The 14,598-nt window shown below is 38.2% G+C and overlaps 1 protein-coding gene across 3 annotated transcripts in view; it reads left to right on the top strand.

Moving 5' to 3' along the window:
• PTPRK (protein tyrosine phosphatase receptor type K) overlaps positions 1–14,598 on the top strand; it is a 416,967-nt gene that overhangs the window by 181,847 nt on the left and 220,522 nt on the right. For all 3 annotated transcript variants that reach the window (XM_050893028.1, XM_050893026.1, XM_050893027.1), the window contains exons 4-5: positions 11,119–11,200; positions 13,036–13,151. In XM_050893028.1, coding sequence (XP_050748985.1) covers positions 11,119–11,200; positions 13,036–13,151 — 198 coding nt within the window. The remainder of the gene's footprint in view (positions 1–11,118; positions 11,201–13,035; positions 13,152–14,598) is intronic.

Genomic DNA, 14,598 nt, shown 5'->3' on the forward strand with positions numbered 1-14,598 from the left:
TGGTCTAATGTTTTCAGAAGTAGGAAGATAATTTTCAGAGAGACTTGTTGAAATAGAATCTGAGTATCTGGAGGTCTCGCATATCTGGTATATCTAGAGGCGTTTTCAAGGTCTTTCTCTTTGTAGTCTTGCTAAGTAGTCTCGCTGAAGGCAAAATCGCCAAAACTTGGTCCCAAGTGTACACTCTAGATGTGACATGTACGAGGATGTCAGTTAATATACTCTGAAAGATTCAATTAGTGATTCTATTTTTCTGTTTGTTTGTTTTGTTTTTTGTTTTGGGTGGTGGTTTTTTTGTTTTTTACTTTACAAAAGAATCTTAAATTTAAAGAGAAAAAAGCTGTGGATACCATTGTGTATCTATGGAGATGTAAACTGATTTTTTTAAAAGGGTTATTAGTTTATGCAGACAGAAGCACAAGTTGGTTTAAGCACTTTCTTCTTCAGGTTCTTATATTTTCAATGCATCATACTCTTGAGAACCATCTTGTTCTTTTGCTTAATTTTACAATTAATATTAATTTTACAATTAATAATTGTAAAATGCATACATGAAAATTCTCAGTTCACACTTTCTAAAGAGGAGGGGGTTATATGCAATCCAAACTACAGTGAATGTCTGGAAGAAATATAGTCAACACTGAATATTAGCCCTTCTATTTAATATCAGTGAAATCAGATTGTTTTGGAGGGTCAACAGTTTCACAAAATCACAGAATGGTCAAGGTTGAAAGGCACCTCTGGGGGTCATCTGGTCCAACCCCCAGCTCAAGCAGGGCCACCTAGGTCCAGTTGCCCAGGACTGAGTCCAGATGGCTTCTGAATATCTCCAAGGATGAAGACTTCACAACCTCCCCGGGCAGTCTGTGCCAGTGCTCATTCACCCTCACAGTGAAAAATCATTTCTTGATGTTCAGACAACCCTCCCGCATTTCAGTTTGTGCCCGTTGTCTCTGGTCCTGTCACTGGGCACCACTGAGAAGAGCCTGGCTCCGTCCTCTTTGCACCCTCCCTTCAGATATTTATACACAGTGGTGAGATCCCCCCTGAGCCTTCTCTTCTCCAGGCTGACCAGTCCCAGCTCTCTCAGCCTTTCCTCATAGGAGAGATGCTCCAGTCCCTTCATCATCTTTAGATGTCCCTTCACTGGACTCTCTCCAGTATGTCCATGTCTCTCTTGTACTGAGGAGTCCAGAACTGGACCTAGCACTCCAGGTATGGCCTCACCAGTGCTGAATAGAGGGGAACGATCACCTCCCTCGACCTGCTGGCAATACTTTGCCTCATGCAGCCCAGGATACCATTAGCCTTTTTTTTGCCCCCAGGGCACATTGCTGGCTCATGTTCAATGTGGTGTCCACCAGGACCCCCAGGTCCTTTTCTGCCAAGCTGCTTTCCAGCTGGGTGGTCCCCAGTATATGCTGGTCCTCAGGCACGTCTTCCTTGCTGTAGACTTTCTTCTTGGTCTCTGGGTCCTTGGATTTCAGAAGGTTGATCTGACTAGCAAAGACTAAGGTGACGAACACAACCAGTACCTCAGTCTCCTCCATGTCCTGTGTCACCAGGGCCCTTGTCCCATTCAGCAGCAGGTCAACATTTTCCTTAGTTTTCCTTTTGCTACTCATATACTTACAGAAGTCCTTCTTGTTGCCCTTGACTTCCCTTGCCAGATTGAACTCTGCCAGATTCAGTTCAGCTTAGTGGGTGTTGTGCAAGACTGAGAGCAAGGAAATGTTTTGACGTCATACCTCCTGTGTCTTTAGACATAAGCTGTTTGTACAGATGGCTGTCATCTTCTGTGTTTGTCCAGCACCAACATGTTGTGATTAATGCAAAAATAGAGAGGATAAAATAACATGATATACAGAATTTGCAGACAGAACTATTGCAAATGCATCTTGAAGTACGTTGTGGAGAGAACACGTCAGAGTAATTTCCTACACAAACAGTGCTAGTTTCAGTATTATTGTAGGCAAGTGCTGATGCAATGAATATCTGTACAGTACTGTTTGATATAACCTGTCCATTGCTTTGAGTTGCTTTTTCTTTTTTATTAGATTTTTTCCTTGGCAGTATTTGATCTGTATTTATTAAGTATCTGTTAAACTGTATCTATTAAACTGCCCTCCACTTGTATTAGAACATATTTTGTCCTAACTTTCCTGAGTTAAGATGTGTTGATGTTATTCCACACTCTGTTCATGGTGACACAGATTTAGGAGATACTGTGCAGTTTTACCTTTTTTTGGTTTTTGCTTGCTTCCTGACACTAGCAACTGTGTAATTTAGGACAATTGGATGTCTTTGGCCACGGAATTCTGCTTGCAACTGTTCTCTGTTCTCATATTAGCAAGAACCCATGTTCAGGGCTTTTTTAAAATAATTTTTTAAAGTATTTTTGCAAGATACGTCTCTGAAATATGCCAGGTACTGTTTTTATTCTCTGAAAAAGGCTCATACTCATCTGCATTCTGCTGTGAATGAACCCCTCACAAGAATGACTTTTCGTTCAAAATTGTATCTTTTCACTGTTTATTTTTACACTTTAATTCCTTTCTGGGAGGGGCTGTTCTTCAAGCAGGCTGAGTATGAACCCTTTTGGAGGAAGTGGCAGAGGGTGATAGCTTCAGTTATAGCTCAACTGAGTTTTATTATGGAGGAGCAGAAAAGAAAAGGGAGAGGAAAGGAGGCAAGGTACCTGTCAGCACCTTGATTGGTGATTGTTGGAATTAAAAAGTGGTTTTGAACGGCATCTTTTTGTGAAGCTAGCAAATGCATGGATATGGATTTGACTCTCTGCATAGCTGCTTCAAATTGTTTTGGCTGCTGTTCTGAAAATAAGCAATTTTAGATATTTTTCTCTGATATTGACTGGAAAAAGTTGTTCTAGAAAGCAATATGTAGGATGCAACGTGAACCTATGAATTCTGTCTGCTGGTTTTAGTCTGTCTGCTTGGCTTGTTTTTTGCAGTTCTTCATAGACTAATTCTATGAAGTTGTCTTTTGTTTTTTTGAATTGAATATGGAAAAGATCCTGTGGTTGGGAAACTGAGAATTTTATTTATCTGTATAGTATTAATGCAGATATTACTTCAAGGGATAATGGTTATGATTACTGAGTGTGTTCAAATGTATCAGTAATTTGGATGGGAATATATATAATTTGAGATGGAGCATATTTAAAAAAAAAAAAAAAATTCCCCACATGGTAGGGAATTCCCAAGGGTCACTGAAAGTCAGAAAGGACTGACCTCTGCTCTAGGTTTAGAAAAGTACAGTGGTATCATGCCAGACTTGTACTGCTGCATTTTCTAGTGGCTACCCATGTTCAGAAGGACTGCTTCTGTCCTACTGGAAAGTATTTTCTTAAAGTTTTGGTCTATCACAAAAATAAGTGAAGTATTAAGTATTTCATATTGATTCTTAACATGTCTCTTACTGCTACTGTATCAGCTATCAAAGTTTTTGTTTCCCATGGTTAAAAGTCATGCCTTTGCATGCAGTGTTATTATTTCTAAATCTCAATCATTTAAGAACTTTTACCCTTAAACAAATGTTTTGGTTTATTGAAGATCTTGTGTTTACAGACTATGTAAGGATGCTTTTTCTTCAACTTCTTGAGTCAGTCAAGAGCAGGGTGGGTTTTTGTAAGACTGTAAGTATTCCCAGATGATGAACCACTACTGCTCCAAAGCCAGAGCAGCTGTAACTCTTCTGTGTGTGGTGCTTCATCCAGACATTTTCTAGGCATGAGCCTAGAAGCATTTGGCATAAGCAACTTCAGAGAAATAAGCACAGATAAGTGGAAGGATGTGAGGTTTTTCCTGGTGTTCCTAACTAACATAGGGGTCTCCAGGGTCACTGAGTCTAGTCTCTAGCTTCCCCTGCATCAGATAACTGTGTCATACAGGCCCTTTCAAAGGTTTATTATGCTTCATCTTAATTATGTGTTTTCCTGCAACAAGTACGTTGTTTGTGGAGGTAAAATATTGTTACTATTTCTCCTTATGTTTAAATTGTCTAGCTCACCTAAAGCTCACCTACAGTTCTTGCTTACATGTAAAGAGACAATTTTAGGGTTTGGGTTCCCCCCTTCCCCCCCCCCCCCCCCCCCCCCCTTTTTTTTTTTTCTTTTTTCTTTTTTTTTCTGGGATTGAGTAGTGGAGCTAGCTTATTTACAACTAATAAATTCTCTGAAGGATTACCCTTTGGGACCCTTGGTAGGCATGTTTTCTGGGTGGTTCCTCACCAGAGAGCGTGAACTGAGATGAATCTCCGGAGTATAGGCTTTCCCATGTTGAGTGGAACTTAAATACGAATTTGAGGATGAGGGGAGGTGTGTATGTCAAGGTTCCCTGTGGGTGACTCTGAGATGGTCGAAGAATCTGTGAGCTGACCAGCTCTGCTAGTAAGGATACAAGCAAGAAGATAGCCTTAACTCCTTTGGTTTTCAATCTCAGGAGGTGTGTTATTGAGGAAAAAAGTAATAGGGTGTTAGCTGACTTGGCAGAATTGAGATCCCAAAGTTTTCACCCAAGTGTTTGATTTGCTGTGCTGGAAATTCTCATGGGCCCTGTCAGCAGCAAAGGCTGCCTCACAGCATGACTTTGAGGAGCATTCATATGGAAGTAATTAGTTTTTCATGATTTCTAAATTAGTTCAGTAAAATTATCTATACTTTTCACAAGGGAAATGCTTTTTATTATGTCAACAAAATTTTTATGTTAGGTAAAAATTTGCTTAGCTGTCCCTTTCTTTCAGCTAGCTTCCGTTAAGTATTTCTTTTGTAACATGATACTATTTTCATGTTTATATTAATTTTTAGTTTCTTGGTAATTAAAACCTTTGCTTTAGTATTTAAAAATGCCTTTAACACTGCAAAAACATTGGATAGAACTAGAAGCTTGTCAGCAAATAGGATTCATTAGTATTTTATCTTATGTATAGCTGGTCTTGCTGTTTGTGGCTCTTCATCTGCAGAAAGTTATTTTACTACAAAACAAACTTGCTCCTATGTGCTGTTTAGTCTTAACCAATTCTAGTATAAGTACTAGGTTCAAGTATCTGGAGTCACTCTACTATGCTTTTACAAAAATTAAAATGAATCAATGAAGGAGATGTGTATGAAGTAGAAAAAAATAATTTAAAATGTTTTCTTTTTATATTCTTATGAAAGACGTTAAGGCTTTATATCTGGTGAGGTTAATATAACTCGTATCTGGTGACGTTAATTAGTATAACTCCTGCTTCTTTGGGTTCTAAGTAGTTTATTCTTCATTTGTTTTATTCACAAGTTGAATAGAAATTGATGTGGGAGGTGCCAAAACAAAAACAAGTCAATATGCACACCATCAGGATTGTGTGTACTGGAACAGTGAGGAAAGAGCACAAAATTTCCAGTAATTCTGAACTCTAGTTGAAGGTTTTTTTTTCTTTGTACTGCAATTTATCACAGACATGATTCCTTCTGTTTGCTTACAGCTTTCTAATGCACCTTTCCACCAAGCATTGGAATTGATCTATTTACAAGTTTGATTTCAGATAATTGAGCTAGTAGAAGCTGTCCTATAGCTGAACAAAAATGTGTTGCAAGTTGAATGCTTTGTGGAAATTACAAGATCTAACTGTTTCTCCCCCCCACCCCCCCCACCCCCCCCATTTCCATCTCAAATTCCTTTTCAGCTCTCTCTAATGATGTGTGTTAGAGCCTAGCAGGAAAAAATAGTCAGTGAAATACTACATTTCTGTTGTAACTAAACCTTTTAATACTCACTTTTATCTAATTGATATATGGATGTTTACTTCATATATATGATGGTCTGACAGGACTGCTGTCAACTGTGGGAGATTCTCGCCTTCTTCAGTACCACGAGTAGTCAGAACTAGTCAAATGGAGGAAGGACAAGGAAGGTCTCAATCTGTACTGAAAATACCCTGCTTGGTGGTGGTGGTGGTGTATAGTTTACAAGAAAAAGGCTTTTACAAAACCTAGGGAGAATTATGTTCTAAGGGTAGGCTTTGGGCTACAGAGTTGTTCTCCCTCTTTCCTGACTGCATTTTGTACTTAATTGACTAGACATGCTTTGGGAATGCTTATTTTGATCAGTGCCTCAAATGAGCTAATAATGAGGATACCTAGATTTTTGGATCCTGACGAGTTAAAAATTTGGTGGGGCCAGTCCTTAAGATGTATGTTTTGTATATTCCTGCAAGTGCAGGCTTAGTCTTTATAGTGATTACAGGATGCAATGTTAGGGTTGTGTAGGAATGTGAAGGTTTGAGTATTTCTTAAGCATTAAACTTCAGCAACTGAATCCCTTTAGGGGTCTCTGCTGTAATAATTACTACTTTTTCCATTGCATTCAAATACTGTTGAGTATTTAAGTCGTTCAAAAACATTTATTTCTGGAATAATATTAAGTGAAGAGTGATGGTCATCGTTTGCATTTTAGAGCTGGGATGCGAAAACAAAGTATGTGCTATTTTGCTGTGCCTGACACAAAACAACTAGAATTTTTTTTTCTCTTTTTTTTGCTGTATGTTGCATGTCATACGCTTAATTTTCAACCTTGGAGCCCTTTAGAGCGGTCAGCAAGCATATAGATAAGGGTGATCTGTTTGATACAGGCTAGTTAGGTTTCCAAAAGGCTTTTGACCATGTCCCTCTACAAAAGCTTGTAGTGAAGCTAAGCTGCCATTCTGTGAGAAGAAAGATACTTCCATAGATAGATAATTGTTTAAGAGGAAAAAGAGAAGGAAGGAATAAATTGTCAGTCATGCCCAGAAGTAGTCACCAAGGCATCCTATAGAGATTTGTGCCTTTCAACATGTTTATAAGGGAACAGAGTGGGGGCCAGAGAACAGTGCGAAGACAAAAGTTTGTAGGTGAAAGCTACTTTGGAATAGCAAGAATAATATGTGATTGTGAGGACTTGTAGAAGGACCATCACAATATCACCAACTGTGAGTGACTGGGCAATAAAATGGCAGGCACATTTTAGTGTGGATAACGAGATATAAAATAATGCACACTGCATAAAATCCTAATTTCACACACAGAACGATGGACTCGAAGCTTGCCATTGGCACTCGGCAGCAAGATCGTGGGGTTCATAAAAATGTCAGCTTAGAGCCCAATGATGGTCAAAAAAAGTAAATGAAGTGTTAAGAATGGTTAAGGAAGTTCAGTATAAATTAGATAATGATATTATGCTGTTGTATGAATTATGACTCACCCACATCTTGATTACTGTGTGCCAGCTCTGCTCTTAAAGAGCTTTAGAGAAGGATGAGAAGGATAATCAAAGAAAAGGGCATGGTTTCTATATGAGATTGATTGAATGATCTGGGACTGTTCAAATTTGAGACAAAATTACTTGGGGACATATAATAGCGGTCTACAAAGTTGTGAATAATATAGCAGGATGATTGGGATCAATTTTTCACTGATTTGGGTCATTAAAGGAAGCCAGGTACAAAACAGACAAATGGAAAAGGCTCTTAATGCTGTCAGTAGTAGACGTATGGATTTTCCCAAATGATAGTGTTCACTAAAAGCTTGCGTGGTTTTAGGGGGAAAATGGACCAATAGATGGACAAGACATGCATTAGGGATGGGTAAATACATAGGAGCATGTCCAGTTCAGGGAGTTCTGACACTGTATCTTCATTTGCATCTGAATGCAGGCACTTCATAAACAAGGACATGCCATTTTATTTGGAGAAGTAACTAACTATTTGAGTATCACCTTGGAACTGTGTAGAAAATTCAAGGATCAAATCTAATTCCCTTGAGTAGCATTTGAATTACCTGAGCTATTCAGCGTTTCCCGTTCTCATTCATTGCGATGAGACTGGTACAAACGAGACAGGATAGCTGTCTCCACGGCCCTGCTCTGTGCAAGCCCGATTCATCCCCCGAAAACAGTCTCTCTTCTGCATTAAAGGAAGCGAGCATCTCTCAGAAGTGCACTAGATGAGCATGCAATTAAATTGTAATAAGTGGAACGACATTTATAGTTGCACAGGCAACTAATGTTTTCTGGCTAGAGTGATAATCTGCATTATTTTTCAGCTAAAATGAAAGTGTTTAAGCCATTCTTTCTAGGACTGTAAACTGAACAGCAGTGCAGAGTAAGTGCAGGATTCACTCCCAAAGCACTGGTGTCTTATTGGGATAAACCTTCTCTGATAAAAGGAATAGTTCAACAGTCTGGTTTTTCTCAAGCAGTGTGTGCGTATGTGAGGAAAAGAACTACCTCAGGTTCTGGTCTGACTTGTCAGCATTTTAAATTGCTGTTTTCACCTATATATGCAATTCCCTGTTTCCATTTCCCATTTTAAATGTGAACAGATGTTAACAAATTAAAGCCTGATAAGAATTTTTCAACTGAGCTGCACCTTTTGCTATATAGTGTCTATAGTTATGAATGTTTCATAGCTGTATTTATACGAATTATGAATGTAAATAAAAAATAATTCAGCACTGTATATATGAAATCTCAGCTCTCTAATATCTGTCTTTTTAATAATTTTATTTTTCCTTTACTTACCTCATAAACATTACTCCCTGTAACATTTTTATAGGCTTCTTGCATTTCTGTATTGCTTCATGGTTTTTGTTTTGCTGTGTTGTTTTTTTTTCTTCTTATGGATCTCCGTATCTTAATCTTACTCTTTCCTGTGAACTTTTCTTTTTTTGATAACTTCCTGTGCTTGGAGGGTGGGGATTAATTAAATTAATCTGGAAGAAGTAGAAAAAAAACAAGTAAATTCATTCCCAGCTCTGTCCCAAGAAAGGTAACTTTCTCCCCTCTGCCCCCAGTGTGGGAAGGTATGAACATACAGGGGAAGGACACACTTACATGAGGCCAAGCTTCCCTGGGAACTGGATCTAAGTTACTTCCAAATTAATTAATAACAACCCAGTTCAGAGTGAGGTGTAAATTTAGTCCAGCTCTTAACACTGATGCTCAAATTTCTTAACTGCACTTTGAGAAACAAAGTGCTTTCAGAGTTTGTGTATGTGATAGAACTGTATTGTGTGGTAAAGAAATTGGTCTGTCAGAAGGGCTTTAAATATAATCTTTATTTCTTATTGAGTTGTTTGTCTTCCACACCATACAACCATTTAAAAAAAGGAAAAAAAAAAAAGAGGATTAATCCAAATTGTTAAAGAATTGAAGATATTCATGTTGATGTTCCTTACTGGGAACAAGTGCCAGCTCTCTGAAGATGCCTGAGGAGATCGTGGGCACTGTCTAACAGTGCTCTCGTCAGAAGGGTCATTGGACAAGGGAGTTGAAAGTAGGACCCCCAGACACTAAATTCCTTTCCATCAAGCTGTTGTTGGCCAAGGCAGGAGGAGGAGGCAGAGAATAAAGTGGTTTCTGCAACTTAATTGCATTGGGGTGCAAATAAAGTTATTTAAAAAAAAAAAAAAAAAAGGGAAGTGGAGAGAAGTGCAGCCAGAAACCCAGCAAGAACTTCTGGAGAAGTTGGAAGAGGGATTGTAGCCTGGTGCTGTCAAAGTATACGTGCCCCACAGGCTTCCTCTTTCTGCAGTAAAAGCACAAGTTGGGCGACCCTATGGACCACATCATGAACATGCCCATATCCACCTTTCCTTGGAAGTTTTCCTTATTTTTCCCGCTTTGAGGTTGTGGAATTAATTCTGAGTATAAACAGGCCACCTGGGGTCCCTGCCTCCTTTGGTGGGAAGATAAATTGCACTTCATGTCTGGGTGGGATATAAGGGTGAGGAAATGTAGTGAGTGGAGCATAAGCACACAGAAGTGTTCCTGATGCAGCGTTCAGAGCCAAGTTGCATAAATGCCAGGTATCTTGCCGAAGAGGGAAGTTTTTGTGAATGAGAGGTCCAAAAGGAGCTCTGGAGGTAGATGGAAGCTGCTTGCTCCCAGGACTCCCTTGAGGCTGAAGAGTGAAGGTCATTACTTCCTAGCAAGGTGCCATGCGGATCCCCAGTAAGAAGACCTTAGAGAAGGTCTTCTCACCTAAGAGAAAGGTGCTTGATGGGGACAGTATTCTCACGCTCACCTACCGGGTACGTCGGGTTGTTAATCCATTGCCTTTGCTGCTCCTTTACGTTGTATCCAAGAATAAGAGATGCTAACTACTTGAAAAGATTATGTATAGAGCAGATGACTTGCTCTAAGCCTGTCTTGCATAGGAGACCCCAACAGGTACTTATTTTGGGCAATCACGACTGCAAGTTTATATCATATCACTTGACTCAGTCTTTACTGGTGTGCTTTCCTCTTTCATATCTTCCTTTTAGTTTAGACACTCATGCTTCATCCTTTATTTTTTTTCCTTCTAATTATTTTCCTTTTACTTTCACCATATTCTACTTTTTTCTCTTTTTTCGTCCATACATGGAAGCATGAATCTTGACAATAAATTTGTTCTGGTCAGCTACGGATGTAGCAAAACACCAGCTCTGTGCTCTGGAGCACTCCAAGAGCAATTCTTTGTTGCTACTGCCTGTTTTGGGTGGGACAAGAAGTTGGATGTGAAGACAATCTCTTCTTTTCCTTCATGCACAGCAATTTCCCCATTGCCTTGCAAGAATGAATGAAGTTAACGACTACTACATAAATCTCATGCTACAGCTGTTCTTTTCATTGCCACTGGGGAGTGCTGCACTATTTCTGTGCTGCTGCATGTTTTCCTGTGCAATTATGCTGCAGAAGGTTACAGGAGACTGTGGGCTATACTGTGACCCTCGACAAGAATATAAATTTTGTTAAAATTGGTTGATCAGTTGTGTGCTGTGATGTTGAACCTGTCTGAAAGTAATGGTGTTTTTCAGAATTGAATCATGTTTATACATTTAGCGGAGTGAAAGCAATATGTTGTTAATTGAGGTAATAAACCTGCTTTTCTGGTGTGCCATAAGCAGCAAATCCAAAGCAAGTCATGTATATGAATGGGTATGGAACTGCAATACATTAAGTAATAAATATTCCATTTAGTCGTCAAACCTTGTAGGGACTTCAACTAAATGAAAAAGGCAATGTGTCTTATATCTACGCGCTTGCCACTGTGGGAATTCTGTAGAAATGAGTGTTGTAAACATTTTTTCTTCCATTTTGACAGGTAATATTTGAAGCTGAAGTCTCAGATGGGAGAAATGGCTACATTGCCATTGATGACATCCAGGTTCTGAGTTACCCTTGTGGTAAGTAATGATTAAGAGCTGCATTTTTCTCTGTCTTTTCAGGACATATTTGATATTGCTGTAGACTGCTGAGTTTTCGTCACTTGATCACTGATGTTCTTTGTTCTTTCAATAGTATTTTTGTTGCAGCTTCCAGGGGAAAATGTAGTTTTGTAATAGTGATTTACCTGGGTAAAATCTTTGTCTGCCAGAAGTAAAGTATACAGGAATACAAAAGCAGAAATTCTTCAGTGTCTTTTTAGTCATACCATAGTTGGTGTGCATAATCAAAATGGGTTTTAATATTAATGTGTATACTCACTGATTAAAGAAAACTGAATTGGCAGATGCATGTAGGATGTTTATCAGATTTCATGCCCTTATTCTTTTCTTTTTTTTTCAAACGGACACAACAGATTTGAAAAAAAAAAAAAAAGGCTTCTGGCTGTTGAACTACTGAAGGATTGGGTTTTGTTGTTTTGTTTTTGTGGACAGACTTCAGGCTTTTATGTTTGCCTTTCCCTGCTTAATCCTGGGGAGGAATTACACACATGCAAATACAATTTGCGATAATGAGAATATTCTACAAATAAAAAGTTGTGAGGAAGAAATTATTACTGTGCATTTCTGTCACTTGTTATCACATTTTTTGGTAATTTGATTCTGTTCAACTCTTCAGCTCTTCCCCTAGACATCCCCTTTCTAAAATGTGATTTCATTGTAATGTACCTCATGGCTGATAATTTAATTGCTTTCTGAAATGATCAAGATATAACAACCCCCTCCCCCAAATTTACAAAATGGTGCCAAATAGTAAAGTTGGAATGACAACCTCACATTTTGTTTTCTTCTACCTCAAACCTGTTAAGGCCATAGCTCTCAGGGGCTACCAAGCTTACAGGATATTTGAGTGAGTAACCTCTTTATATTTCAGCCAGTCCAGCTATCTGATGTCTGTACTTGGCAAAGCTCTGCTCAGATTCAGTATCTGGCTTTCATTTTTTTATTTCTGTTTTTTTTTTCCTTTATGTTTTTTTAAGTGCCAAAACAAAAGGCACTTGGGCACAGCCGTGATGGCAGATTATCAGCATGATACAGTATTCAGATAAGCTCTTTTTTGTTACTGATGTTTAAACCCTGTTTGTTCCAATTTGCTGGTTTTTCCTGTGTGGTGGGTTTTTTTTTTAAGTAAGCACAAAGAAGTAACAGTTCAGCTACTGTTTTCGTTAGTAGTTCTTGAGAAAGGGATAGGCGAGAGCTGTGTAATGTACCCATTCCTTAAATGTGTCTGTCGGCTTTCTTACGTCTAATAAATCCTTCAGGTGGTTGTGCCACTGAGCTTTCCTGGGGGCTTTGTCAGTGCGGGAAATAGATTTGTCAGCTCCTGGAATACTATATTCAATGGCACAAATGATTTCTTTTAGTAAAACAACAGAGCTCTGAGTTACATTGCAAATAATCTGAATAGTATCTCTGTATTTGCCTGAACGGTATCCTGCTAATTGGGTTTTTCTCAGTATGATGGGTTTCATGCAATCGAAAGTCTTCGGGATAATTTTTGTAAAGTGCTCCTGACATTTTGGCATTGAATCTCCTTCCCTTGGCTTTGATTTTTAAAAGACTTTGTTATAACTCATGTATAACATAAAGTTAGTAGAATTACCAGGGGAGAAGGGAAAGGACTGAAAGCACTCTATCTTCTTGAACAGAGATGAAACAAATCATCTTCTCTCTTCTGTTTCTGTTTTTTAGCCAAAGTTTGTTATAATATGCATCTTCAGGGAGACAATAATGTTGCTGGCACCTTTTTTAGCAATAAGCATTATTTGTGTAATTTTTGTTTTCTCCCTCTGCAGATAAATCTCCACATTTCTTGAGGCTGGGGGATGTAGAGGTCAACGCAGGTCAGAATGCTACATTTCAGTGCATTGCTACGGGGAGAGATGCAGTGAATAACAAGTTATGGCTCCAGGTAAGGCTAACTCATGCAAGTCTATTTGGCTAGAGGACAAGCTGCTTTCTGGAGATGAAATATTCAAATTCCTAAGCCTTTTTTTCTTCTGCATGTAAAGTATTTAGTTTAAATACAATTTTTTCTCTGTTAAATGGAGAAACTTGTAATCAATTTTGTAATGTTAAAAAGCTTAGATTAAAAAATAAAACTGGTGTGGACAGTGGAGGAAGGTTGGTCTTTAAGGCACTGAGGGCCTTCTCTCCTTGTAGATGAGCTCCTCTGTATCAAAATTTATGATTATTAAATGCACATAGTTGTCATTTGGGATCTAGTAAAACACAGATGTAACACAGCTGTCATAAATTTTGAGGATTATTTTATCATATAAATTACAACTAATTCTTTGTCCAAGCAGGTGGCTGGAGGGATGTGGCTGTACCTCTGTGTGCATATCAGTTTTACTTAGCGGTATATTTAATGGGACAACATAAAAGGACTGTTGCATGTCCTTTTTCTCTGTCTCCATAATAGAAGGGACGTCAACTTTTATCTGTGTGTAATTATGAGTAGTATGTATGTTAGAATCTAAGAGAAGACTAAAACCAGAAAATAACCCTTCTCACTAAAAAACAAGAAAAAGGAAGAAATGAACACTACCATCACCCCAAAACAGCTGCTTTGCTTTGTGGTGTGGGGATGGGGTTACTTACAGTTAAGACCACTGATTAAGTAGCAGGATGGCGAAGTTTCACAGTTGCTCCTTAAAAAATAAAATTTTGCCACTTAATAAGGATTAAAAAAATCACTTTAGTTGTATGTGTACCTTTATGTGTATACTTTAGTTTATACATAAACTTTAAGCACCAACACTCCTTTAGAAAGGTTTCTAAATATGCACTTTAAACCTTTATTTTTTTAAAATGTGTATTTCTGTATATTTTCAGAACTGTAAAGTATATACTTTCTGGAAACATTGTACTTTGAAATGAACTATAATCAGAACTTTAAAATATCTATTTTTTGGCAAGCGTTGTGCTTTGAAATGAACCATAATCAGTTACTTCAATCTGTTTGATTTTTTCTTTTAATAGAGTGTGGAGCTGACAAACCTTGAGTAACAGCTGCATATAGGCATGTGATAAACTTAAAATTTTAAAGAGATTTTTTTTTTTAATAGATAGAATGAGATCAGAAAAAATCCAATATGCAAAATGTATTACTGGACAAATATGCCACAACATTAAAAAAGGAACACAAATCTAGCAGTAACTGCATTGCATTTAGTGAAAAGGTATCACAGCAATAGGAGTAATTTGTACTCCATGTCTCTGAGTAGTAACTTGTTTAAATTGAGCAAACATAAAATGCATTGAGGAAGAGGAGTTTGATTTCAGAGACTTGCCAAATAGAGCGCACAAAGCACACAAAATGAAATTGAGCTGGGTTTTGCTATATCAAAGGCAGG

This window comes from Gymnogyps californianus, chromosome 3, assembly GCF_018139145.2.
Source record: "Gymnogyps californianus isolate 813 chromosome 3, ASM1813914v2, whole genome shotgun sequence".
In the NCBI taxonomy this organism is placed as follows: domain Eukaryota; kingdom Metazoa; phylum Chordata; class Aves; order Accipitriformes; family Cathartidae; genus Gymnogyps; species Gymnogyps californianus.